Consider the following 13,131-nt stretch of genomic DNA (forward strand, 5'->3'; position numbering starts at 1 on the left):
AATTTTTATTCATTTTAATTATGTATTTATACTATATAAGACTTCCATACTTTAAGTGATATTATCATTAAGTATAGTGTATTCAAACTTTAACTTTCCCAATATTTTAAGTTTCCATAAAACAAATTACTCCCTTTTAAATCTATTCACTAAATTAAAAATTCTCATAATCTAAAATAGCACCTAGTTAGAAGAGAATTCAGAGATGAACTAAATTCAACCCTAATTTTACATATGAAGAAACTGAAACCATAAAGCAATTGTGACATATAAATACTAGAATAGGCATTACTCGAAAGAGTAATTCTGTGAAATAAAGCTATTTTTATACTCTTGTAGATGGACCAATATTTCACTAACTTTTATACATAAAAAACATTCATATAAAATTAGCATTTTCTTGATCCCTGTTCATTGAAGATTCATTCTGAGTTACAATTTGATTTTATGCTATTTATACTATGTAATGATGTTCAGGATAACACTTGAGATTTACTTGAGCACTTTACATTTCTTTTTCTCTATAAGGTAAAACTTTAATTTTGTGTAATAACTTCACTTTTATCAAATAATTATGCTTCACATCAATCCTTTCCACATTACAATAAAATTAACTAAATTTCCAAACCAACAACCAAACAAAAATGAGGAATAAAGCAGAAGAAATGGAGAGGAATGATATACATGACATGTGAATTGTTACTAATTCAAAACATTCAATTATTTAGATTATGGACTTCATATTCATTTCATCTCTGCAGTATAAATTCTAGCAATAAATTAATTTTAAATATGACTGAAAAAAATAATTTGGTGACCTTTAAAGTTCATCATAAGTTGTGTATGGTGGCACATGCTACTGAGGAAGCGAAGATCTCAACTTTGGGAGTTGTGAGATGCAGAGGGCTATGCCAATGTGGTATTCCCACTAAATTTAACATTAACATAGTGAAACCGTAGGTGTGGCAGGTCACTAGATTGCCTAAAGAGGTGTAAAACCAGGCCAGCTTGGAAATGGAGCATGTCAAAGCTCCCAAGCTAAACAATAGAAGATCAGCCTTGTGAGGAACTCTAACACACACCTGGGTAAGACATGAAACCAAGTTCATTAACAGATATAACTATTTTAATGGCTATTACTATTACTTTAATGTTTTTTTTACCAAATAAACAAAAGCAAAACTGTCCTCTTATTTACTTACAACCCGTGTCTTTAAGGCGGTTGATGGCATTGGAAAGAAGTCGAACACAACCAAGAAATCCAGCACCTTGTTTTTTATGGATCTTCTTGTGATTCCACACACTGATTGTTACAGAATCAGACTTTCCAATATACCTGCAAAATAAAATAACTATGTAAACAATACCTTGGTGAATATGAAAGGTTGATAAGTTTTTTAAGAGTCTCTTTTTATATTTGAAAGTCACAAACATCATTTTCCAGTAAGAAACAATTTAAAAATATTCCGATAACTTTATCAACATAAACAAAACATTATAATGTAAACAAACCTGTACATGATCTATTTTCTATTCTTTACTTTGATTTAGTCAAAGTCAAGTCATGTGACAATCTTAAAATTTTCCTTGAATATTTAATTAACATTAAAAAAATTTGAATATGCCCTGAGTTAACTCACTTCTGCCACCATTTCTGCTGCATAATAATTTCTGATACTGAAAAATAGCTTATTTCAGCAACAAATAACTAAAATATTTGGGGATTTATAGTTATTACTCTTCCTTAAAGATGCAAAAATGTGATTGCATACTGAATACATTCCAATTTGATATAAATTTAAACATTTTAACACAGTCACATTCTATTACATTACATATTATTTTAACTTCAAGAGATATTGTCAAGGTTGACAGACCAAAAATCTGACCTACCTGAAATGTTTAAAATTTCCGCAGAACTGGAAATATGCATGCTCATGTAACGCTTTATCCCTGCTTCTTTCCTGTATGCAGGCCTTGAGAGAACAGGACTCTTGCAGATTTCACTTCACTGCCTGCAGACAAGCAGAGCAGGGAAAAGCGTTACTGCACATGTCTGTGCATACACCTACATGTATTTAAAAAAAAAATACAACTATGCCATAGCTGATTACTAACATGGCTAAAATTAATACAAGCTATAAGATAACAAAAATGACAAGAGAATCTTTTCAATATACTAATGTCTCTAAGAAGTCAAATTTTTGGTCCAACAACCTTGACCTTAAAACTTTACTTCGTAAGCATGATAAAGTCATAGAGGAAGAGTACATTCAGTAAACTGAAAAGGTCTGACTAATTTCATCAGCACAGAGAGTATGCTTCTATTCTTCTAGTTTCCAGATTGAATAATGTGTAAATAACATTATAATAATGTAATGATCATAAAGTAGTTTCACATTTGCTATTATATTTATTTTAAAATATCATTTAAAGTCAATACATTTTTTTTAATATTAAAAATACTTCTTGAGGAAATTAGAAAAATAATAAGGAGTTACTTTGCCCAACTTTATGCCAATAAATTTGATAACTTAAGTGAAATGGATGACTTCCTCCAAAAATATAGGCTTCCTAGATTAACAGAGAAGATAAATTGCTTAAATAGTCGCATTTCAGAAAAAGAAATAGAACAAGCTATTAATCAACTCCCTAGGAAAAACTCCCCAGGACCATATGGATTTACATGTGAATTCTACCAAACACTTAAAGAACAACTAGCCCCAATGTTATATAAACTATTTGAAAAAAATAGGGGATGAAGGAGTCCTGCCAAACTCCTTTCATGACACAGACATGGTACTGATACCTAAACCAGGTAGATCGAAAACTGAGAAAGAAAACTATAGACCAATTTCCTTAATGAATAGTGATGCTAAAATCTTAAATAAGATATTAGCAAAAAGACTTCAGAAAATCATCCCCAGGATAATACACTATGATCAAGTAGTATTTATACCAGGAATGCAGGACTGGTTTAATATTAGGAAAACTATTAGTATAATTGACCATATTAATAATCAAATTAATAAAAACCATATGATCATCTCAATAGATGCAGAAAAAGCATTTGATAAAATCCAACATCCATTCCTACTAAAAACTTTTGAGAGTATAGGAATAAATGGACTATTCCTTAGAATAATCAAGAGCATATATTTAAGACCGTCAGTAAGCATAATATGCAATAGAAATAAACTGCAACCTTTCCCAGTAAGATCAGGAGTGAAACAAGGTTGCCCACTATCACCATTAATATTCAATATAGTACTAGAAACGCTAGCCTCGGCAATAAGAGCCGAGAAAGAGATTCAAGGAATTAGAGTAGGAAATGAGGAAATCAAACTATCACTTTTTGCAGATGACATGATGGTATACTTAGAGAACCCCAAAGACTCTGCTAAAAAGCTACTAGAAATAATTCAAAATTTCAGCAAAGTGGCAGGATACAAAATAAATCCACATAAATCCTCAGCATTTTTATATATCACTAATAAAATGCAACAGCAAGAGATACAAAGAGAAATTCCATTCCAAACAAATGTTGAGAGTATAAAGTATTTGGGAATCCATCTACCAAAGAAAAGTCAGGAATTATATGAGAAAAATTACAAAACACTTGCCACAAAAATAAAGTCAGATTTAAATAATTGGAAAGACATTCAGTGCTCTTGGATAGGCCGAGCGAATATAATAAAGATGACAATACTCCCCAAACTAATCTATTTATTTAGTGCTATACTAATCAGACTCCCAAGAAACTATTTCAATGACCTAGAAAAAATAACAACAAAATTCATATGGAAGAATAAAAGGTCGAGAATTGCAAGGGAACTAATGAAAAAAACTCAGAGGAAGGTGGTCTAAGTGTACCTGATCTAAAGCTATATTATATAGCAGCAGTCACCAAAACCATTTGGTATTGGCTAAGAAATAGACCGGTAGATCAGTGGAACAGATTAGATACAAAGGAAAAAAGGGTACATCTATAGCAATCTAATCTTTGACAAACCCAAAGATACCAACATTAGGGATAAAAATTCATTATTTGGAAAAAACTGTTGGGAAAACTGGAAATTAATATGGCAGAAATTAGATATGGATCCACACTTAACACCATATACCAAGATAAGATCAAAATGGGTCCATGATTTAGGCATAAAGAATGAGATCATAAATAGATTGGAGGAACAGAAGATAGTTTACCTCTCAGACCTGTGGAGAAGGAAGGAATTTATGACTAAAGAAGAACTAGAGATCATTATTGATCACAAAATAGAAGATTTTGATTACATCAAACTAAAAAGTTTCTGTACAAACAATACTAATGCAAACAAAATTAGAAGGGAAGTAACAAATTGGGAAAATATTTTTAAAGCAAAGGTTCTGACAAAGGTCTCATTTCCAAAATATATAGAGAACTGACCCTAATTTATAAGAAACCGAACCATTCTCCAATTGACAAATGGTCAAAGGATATGAACAGACAATTCTCAGATGAAGAAATTGAAACTATATCCACTCACATGAAAGAGTGTTCCAAATCACTACTGATCAGAGAAATGCAAATTAAGACAACTCTGAGATACCACTACCACTACACACCTGTCAGATTGGCTAAGATGACAGGAACAAATAATGATGAATGTTGGAGAGGATGTGGGAAAACTGGGACACTAATACATTGCTGGTGGAGTTGTGAAAGAATCCAGCCATTCTGGAGAGCAATTTGGAACTATGCCCAAAAAGTTATCAAACTGTGCATACCCTTTGACCCAGCAGTGCTACTACTGGGCTTATATCCCAAAGAAATACTAAAGAGGGGAAAGGAACATATATGTGCCAAAATGTTTGTGGCAGCTCTTTTTGTTGTAGCTAGAAACTAGAAGATGAATGGATGTCCATCAGTTGGAGAATGGTTGGGTAAATTATGGTATATGAAGGTTATGGAATAGTATTGCTCTGTAAGAAATGACCAGCAGGAGGAATACAGAGAGGCTTGGAGAGACTTACATCAACTGATGCTGAGTGAAATGAGCAGAACCAGAAGATCACTGTACACTTCAACAACAATACTGTATGAGGATGTATTCTGATGGAAGTGGAAATCTTCAACATAAAGAAGAGCCAACTCACTTCCAGTTGATCAATGATGGACAGAGGTAGCTACACCCAGAGAAGAAACACTGGGAAATGAATGTAAATTGTTAGCACTAATATCTGTCTGCCCAGGTTACATGTACCTTCGGAATCTAATGCTTATTGTGCAACAAGAAAATGGTATTTACACACATGTATTGTATCTAGGTTATATTGTAACACAAGTAAAATGTATGGAATTGCCTGTCATCGGGGGGAGGGAGTAGAGGGAGGGGAGGGATAATTTGGAAAAATGAATACAAGGGATAATATTATAAAAAATATGTAATAAAAAATTATTAAAATAAAAAAAAAGAACAATCAGGAGCATATATTTACGACCATCAGTAAACATAATATGCAATGGAGATAAACTGGAACCTTTCCCAGTAAGATCAGGAGTGAAACAAGGTTGCCCACTATCACCATTAATATTCAATATTATATTAGAAATGTTAGCCTCGGCAATAAGAGTCGAGAAAGGGATTAAAGGTAATGAGGAAATCAAACTATCACTCTTTGCAGATGATATGATGGTATACTTAGAAAACCCCAGAGATTCTAATAAAAAGTTATTAGAAATAATTCACAATTTTAGCAAAGTTGCTGGATAAAAAATAAATCCACATAAATCCTCATCATTTTTATATATCACCAAGAAAATGCAACAGCAAGAGATAAAAAGAGAAATTCCATTCCAAACAAATGTTGAGAGTATAAAATATTTGGGAATCCATCTACCAAAGAAAAGTCAGGAATTATATGAGAAAAATTACAAAACACTTGCCACAAAAATAAAGTCAGATTTAAATAATTGGAAAGACATCCAGTGCTCTTGGATAGGCCGAGCGAATATAATAAAGATGACAATACTCCCCAAACTAATCTATTTATTTAGTGCTATACCAATCAGACTCCCAAGAAACTATTTTAGTGACCTAGAAAAAATAACAAAGTTCATATGGAAGAATAAAAGGTCAAGAATTTCAAGGGAATTAATGAAAAAAAAGTCAGATGAAGGTGGTCTAGGTATACCTGATCTAAAACTATATTATATAGCATCAGTCACCAAAACCATTTGGTATTGGCTAAGAAATAGACCAGTCGATCAGTGGAACAGATTAGGTACAAAGAACAAAAAAAGGTACAACTATAGCAATCTAGTGTTTGATAAACCCAAAGATACCAACATGAGGGATAAAAATGCATTATTTGAAAAAAAACTGTTGGGAAAACTGGAAATTAGTATGCCAGAAATTAGATATGGCCCCACACTTAACACCATATACCAAGATAAGATCAAAATGAGTCCATGATTTAGGCATAAAGAATGAGATCATAAATAGATTGGAGGAACAGAGGATAGTTTACCTCTCAGACCTGTGGAGAAGGAAGGAATTTATGACTAAAGAAGAACTAGAGATCATTATTGATCACAAAATAGAAGATTTTGATTACATCAAACTAAAAAGTTTCTGTACAAACAATACTAATTCAAACAAGATTAGAAGGGAAGTAACAAATTGGGAAAATATTTTTATAGTTAAAGATTCTGATAAAGGTCTCATTTCCAAAATATATAGAGAATTGATCCTAATTTATAAGAAATCAAACCATTCTCCAATTGATAAATGGTCAAAGGATATGACAGACAATTCTCAGATAATGAAATTGAAACTATATCCACTCATATGAAAGTGTTCCAAATCACTACTGATCAGAGAAATGCAAATTAAGACAACTCTGAGATACCACTACCACTACACACCTGTCAGATTGGCTAAGATGACAGGAACAAATAATGATGAATGTTGGAGGGGATGTGGGAAAACTGGGACACTAATACATTGTTGGTGGAGTTGTGAAAGAATCCAGCCATTTTGGAGAGCAATCTGGAACGATGCCCAAAAAGTTATCAAACTGTGCATACCCTTTGATCCAGCAGTGCTACTACTGGGCTTATATCCCAACGAAATACTAAAGAGGGGAAAGGGACCTGTGTGTGCCAAAATGTTTGTAGCAGCTCTTTTCATAGTGGCTAGAAACTGGAAGATGAATGGATATCCATCAATTGGAGAATGGTTGGGCAAATTATGGTATATGAATGTTATGGAATATTATTGCTCTGTAAGAAATGACCAGCAGGAGGAATACAGAGAGGCTTGGAGAGACTTACATCAACTGATGCTGAGTGAAATGAACAGAACCAGAAGATCGCTGTACACTTCAATGTTGTATGAAGATGTATTCTGATGGAAGTGGATATCTTCAACATAAAGAAGATCCAACTCACTTCCAATTGATCAATGATGGACAGAAATAACTACACCCAGAGAAGGAACACTGGGAAGTGAATGTAAATTGTCAGCACTACTGTCTATCTACCCAAGTTACTTATACTTTCGGAATCTAATACTTAATGTGCAACAAGAAAATGGTATTTACACACATATATTGTATCTAGGTTATATTGTAACATATGTAAAATGTATGGGATTGCCTGTCATCAAGGGGAGGGAGTAGAAGGAGGGAGGGGATAATTTGGAAAAATGAATACAAGGGATAATACTATTTTTAAAAAAATTACTCATGCATATATACTGTGAAAAAAATTATAAATAAAAAAAAGAATCTTCAATTTTTTTTAAATCCAAAAGATTTAAGAAATTGGAATCCACATGTATTATTGAGAGAGAAAGAAATAAATTATAATGAACAACTTTTCCCAAATTTTTGTGAATTTCTGCAGAAACATAACAAGTATCTTCCCCAAAACAACGTTTAAAAAATCTTTTTTATATCCTGAAAAGTAGAAACAGAGTTTATTGCCCTACAGAGTCAGGCTCTTGGGTATTTTGTTGCTAACAGCAGTCCCAAGCATCCATTCAAGGGGGACTGTGCTCCAGTGTTCCAGGCCCTAAGGCCAAGACTTGAGTTTTGAATCTCTATGCCACTGACAGCTACTAGCCTTGTCTAACAAGAGTAAATCACAATCTCTTTAAGATCAGTTTCCTCACCTATAAAATAAAACTTGTAATATTTTCTTTAAATATCTGTAGAGAGGTTTAAAAGATAATGCATGTAAAGCACACTGCAAACCCTAAAATACTGTATCTTTGCTGGCAACAACATTATCATCAACATCATCATTATATGTTATACAGAAATACAAAACAGCTGAAGTTAAGATACTTGGATTCAAATGCTGCCTCAGTCACTTACTAGCTGGGTGACAATACATGTCTCTATGCTTCAAAATATAAGTTCTAAGGTCCCTTCCAGCTTTAAAGTTAAAATTCTGGGGAAGAGGGAAAGAGAGAAGAGATAATAGAACTTTAAAAACAGAAAAAAGTTCCAAATTAACATCTTTTCCCACCCCCCTTTTTTTGATGCTTTCTGTGATCTTTGAGGACATTATGATTCTGAACTTATCTCTTTTCTTTCTATGAGTTCATAAGTATTTATAAGTATTTCCTCATCTACTTGCTCTCATACAGTTAATATTTTTGTAGCCATCTCAATTTGTATGATGAATGAATGGAGTCCTATCTCAACTCATGACACAAAGGCATGGAGTCCTGTCCCTGAAATAAAGAAAATGTATATTTTGAATTCTGTCTCAGTTCTATGCTAGCTAGCCTAATAGCTCTAAGACACAAGTCAAGTCACTTAAACTCCACCTTAGTTTCCACATTGGTAAAATTATAATACCATTTACCTTATGAATAAGGTATACAACATAGTATACTTTGCAAGCCTGTATTACTGTTAGTTCATTACTATTACTGTATATTTGTTTTTTAAATATTTTATTTTTCCCTCAATTACATGTAAAAAATTTTTTTAACTTTTTTTTTAAACATTCTTTTTTCTTAAATTTTGGGTTCCAAATTTCCTTCCACTCTGCCCTATCCCATTCCTGAGCAATTCTAATATAGGTTATACATATGTAGTTACATAAAACATATTTCCATCTTAGTCATTTTGTGGAAGAAAATTTGAACCCAAAAAGAAAAAAGAAATAAAGTGAAAAAATAATGTGCTTTGATCTGTATTGAGACTCCATCAGTTCTTTCTTTGAAGGTGAATAACATTTTTCATTGATAAGTCCTTTGAGATTGTCTTGGGTATTGGGTATTGGGTATTGCTGACAATAGCTAAATCATTCACAATTGATTATTGTATAATATTGCTGTTCCTTTGTATAATCTTGGTTCTGCTCACTTAATTCTGCATCAATTCATGTAAATTTTTACAGTAAGTTTTTGTATATAAGTCTTTTTCAGAAATATGCTAGTCATTTTTTATAGCACAAAAATATCCCATTTGAATCAAACAGTTTTTCAAATAAAAATTACAAGCTACTGATTACTCCAGAGCACTATTTATAAGAGAAATAAATGCTTATCAAAAGAAACAAAAAAAGTTTTATTCTGAAGCCAGCAAACTGTCAAAGATAAAAAATATGGCAATAGTGAATGTTGGAAGGACAACTGGAATACAGGTACACATAGTGTAACTCTGTTCCAATCATTCAATCAATCAGCAAACATTAAAGGCCCACTATGTGCCAAACATTGTGCTAAAGGATAAGGAAACAAAGAATGATATAATTAGTACTTCTGATGAATTTAATAGGTGAGCAAATATACATAAGAATAAATATTAAGGGAATAAATAAATTAATTAAGCAGTGTCATTTGGGAGGGAGTTCACTACTAATTGAATCAAGAAAGGCTTCATTCAGAAGATGGTTCTAGCACTGCACTTTCAAAAAGGTAAGAGATTCTGAAGTAGAGGGAGGTAAAGGGTGAATTTTAACCTTGAAAGATATCCATAGGCAGAAAAAAGGAAATGGAATATCATATGTCAGAAACAAAAAGAAAGCTAATTTAACTAGACTGCAAGATGGGAAAGATGGAATAATCACCAAGTATTTATCATGGTCCTACCATATTCCAAGCACCATGTTAAGTGCTAGGAATACAATTACAAAGAATAATGGCAGTGATGATGATGATAATAATTAGCATTTATATAACAAAAATATTTTATATGCTATCTTATTTGATCTTTGAAGTTGATTCTGTGATATAGGTCATTTAGAGTCAGGCAGATTTGATCTCAAATCTAACTCTAAGTCTCTATCCACTCCTATCTGTCTCCTATGAAACAATCAATACCTATCTTCACTGAACTCACATTCTACTGAGAGAGATAAGTATACTACAAAATAGAAAATATAAAGTTATTTTTCCCCATTCAACAAACATTTATTAAACACCTACAGTACAAGGCATAAGTGCAGGAACACAAAGATAAGAGAATTAAAAAGTAACTGTCCTCAAAGACAGATAGGAAAGGGGAAGGATGGAACTTTAATATGTATAGGTAATTCTACCTGGCTGAGAAAAAGCACTAATCATGGAGGATGAAAGGAGAATAGGAAAAGTCTTGCTTATGATGGCACTTAACTGGAGCGTTAAAAAGAATTAAGAATTCAGTAAGGAGGAAAGAAGACCATGAAGATACCCTGCTTAGTTAAGGCATCAAAGCTGATTTATAGTTACAGGGAGGGCAGGGAGATAGCAATTGAGCTATTTTTGCCTAGAAGGTAGAATGAGGAAGTAATATGAAATCAACCATAAAGTTAAATGCTCTGAATGCCAAATAAATATTTTATCCTTACAAGTAATTCAGAGCCACTAGAAAATTCTTTACCATTAAGAATTAGTTTAAAAATACAGGGACTAATAGTCATAATTTTTGTTATGGGCATTTGACAAATTTGTTTATCAAATGTTGACAACTCACATCTCTCAAGAGGCCTCTGTCTTATAGTTTTCCATCCTCCAAAGATCAGAGTGCTAATTTTAGTTCCTAATACGGGTATAGTCACTGAAAGAAGTAAATTAGCTTATAAATATTCCATAAAAATGAACAATTTAATCCTCTCGTGACTAACCCATGAAGCTAACAGAATGACGTTAAACTATTCAGTATTAATACTTTTACCTGAAAAAAAGAGCTTAGTATAGTATGCAAAAACATATATATAAACACAAATTGCAATTACAATTGATTTGTAAAAGTTTTCACTGAAAGTATTATTTCTCCCATGTTTTCAAATTGATTTAACTGTAATAATTGCCTTACTCTATTCCTTTTTTGCCCTTTGCATTGACTATATAGTGACAATAGGATTGGGCTAGATGCGGTACAAAAATAACACTCAAGGTCCTAATAACAATTCCAGCAGTTGAGGCATCTATATCTCTGGAAAACTCATAGGATGGGCAACCGACAGTCAACCTCATTGGTAGTTGATTGGTCCAGATTTTTCCATGGGCTGGAGAAACACTATCAAGTACATCCAGACTAGTTCCAGCAAGCCCCTTTTCATTCACATTACTTGTTATATCAGATTAATGCACAAGACTGGCCTCTGGAATCCACTGCTCAATTGGTGCAACTTTGTGCCGAGGTCTAGAAATATCTGGCTTTCCACTGGACTGTATAATACCAAATTCACAGTTAAACAGAGCAGCAATAGAATCAATGATGATCAAGTGGACCATTTCCTGAGCGGCAAGATGGGAGCCCTCTTAGTAATACACTGAAAACTATGTCTAGGTCTGCTGCATGCTTTAACAAAGATAGTTGCCAAATTTTATTTTCTTAATGATCTTCCCTGGAACATCTGTTCTCAATTGATGTTGTAAAACTATTAGCTGCTGCAAGTGCTTGTTTGGGAAAATATCCTTAGTACAAATATAGATCATCTGACTCTAGTCCTTTATGCTCATAAGGGTACTACATACACAGGGAGAGCTAAAAGCCAATCACCAAGTCTTTCCAGTCAAATTCTATACAACAATCTAAGAAATTCACACCTACTATTAGTATAATATAAAGTCTATTAAGCACTGAGAAGTCAAAGTTGAATTTCTTATGCACAATTGTTCCTTGGTGCTAATGAGACTGTTTTCAATAAATGCTGGACATCAATGATGGACAGTTTTGCTAGTTTGATGATTCAGAAAGGCGCAAAATTTCCTTTATTGATTTTAGTTTGTCTTTCTTAACAGTGGTAAAAACATTAGGAATCAATTCTAGTCCCAATTCATTTCTTAAATGTATATACCACAGATGTAAATAGTCTTTCAATTTCCAAATTCATGAAGTCACTTGACTGATGAATTCTTTGCATTTTTCTGAGTAATGTTCCTTAAATTTCACCATGAAATCTCTTGTAATCTGGTAGGAGGCTATGACACATATCATCAAAACTTCAACAGATTCATAACTTTACTTCTCCCTAGCCATCTGGGAGCATCCTAGATCCATGGGTCAGCACCTAACCCAGCATGCCATCCATCAATGCCTGGGTCAATCTCATCAACTCTGTTGACATAGTTCCAAGAATATAAATTTACGAAATTCATATTGTGTAAATATGTCTACCCAAATAAGTTAAAAAAAAAAAAAAGTAACCTGAGGAAGAAATATTTCATGCAAAAGATATTGGTCACAGAATTAAGTAGACTGAAAAACTGGGAAGCCAGAGTATTTGAGGGTACATTATCACTTCTGGTGAAGTTCCTTAAGATGAGAGAAATTAAGAGTACAAAGGGAAAAAGTCAGTGAGCTAGTCACTGAATGCCCCTGAAGAAAGTGAAATCATATCCTGGGCACTCAAGCAGAAAACAGCTACCAGAATCTGGAATGAGTGAAAAATTTGGATTAGATGAATATCAAACAAGGAGAGTTTGCTCAAGAGTGACAGTAAATAAAGAGTGAGCCTGAAAATGGCAGTGAGGACCAAAGAATACTTCACCTACCACCATGATCAGTGGAAAGGAAAAAAGGGTGAAGGTATAGAAAATGAATCACACTATAGCCAATACTACAAAAAGGAGAAAAACAGTATTCTCATGAGGGAGCTAAATCTCAGTCAGTGCCAAAAAATGAGAAGAGATTTAAAATGAAATC

The 13,131-nt window shown here is 33.0% G+C and overlaps 1 protein-coding gene and 1 pseudogene across 2 annotated transcripts in view; both read right to left on the minus strand.

Moving 5' to 3' along the window:
* SMURF2 (SMAD specific E3 ubiquitin protein ligase 2) overlaps positions 1–13,131 on the minus strand; it is a 127,732-nt gene that overhangs the window by 56,545 nt on the left and 58,056 nt on the right. For both annotated transcript variants that reach the window (XM_074260539.1, XM_074260540.1), the window contains one exon: positions 1,203–1,336. In XM_074260539.1, the coding sequence (XP_074116640.1) occupies positions 1,203–1,336 (134 nt within the window). The remainder of the gene's footprint in view (positions 1–1,202; positions 1,337–13,131) is intronic.
* On the minus strand, positions 11,188–12,315 carry LOC141538651 (DNA repair protein XRCC3-like; annotated as a pseudogene).

Source organism: Sminthopsis crassicaudata, chromosome 4 (genome assembly GCF_048593235.1).
Source record: "Sminthopsis crassicaudata isolate SCR6 chromosome 4, ASM4859323v1, whole genome shotgun sequence".
Lineage (NCBI taxonomy): Eukaryota > Metazoa > Chordata > Mammalia > Dasyuromorphia > Dasyuridae > Sminthopsis > Sminthopsis crassicaudata.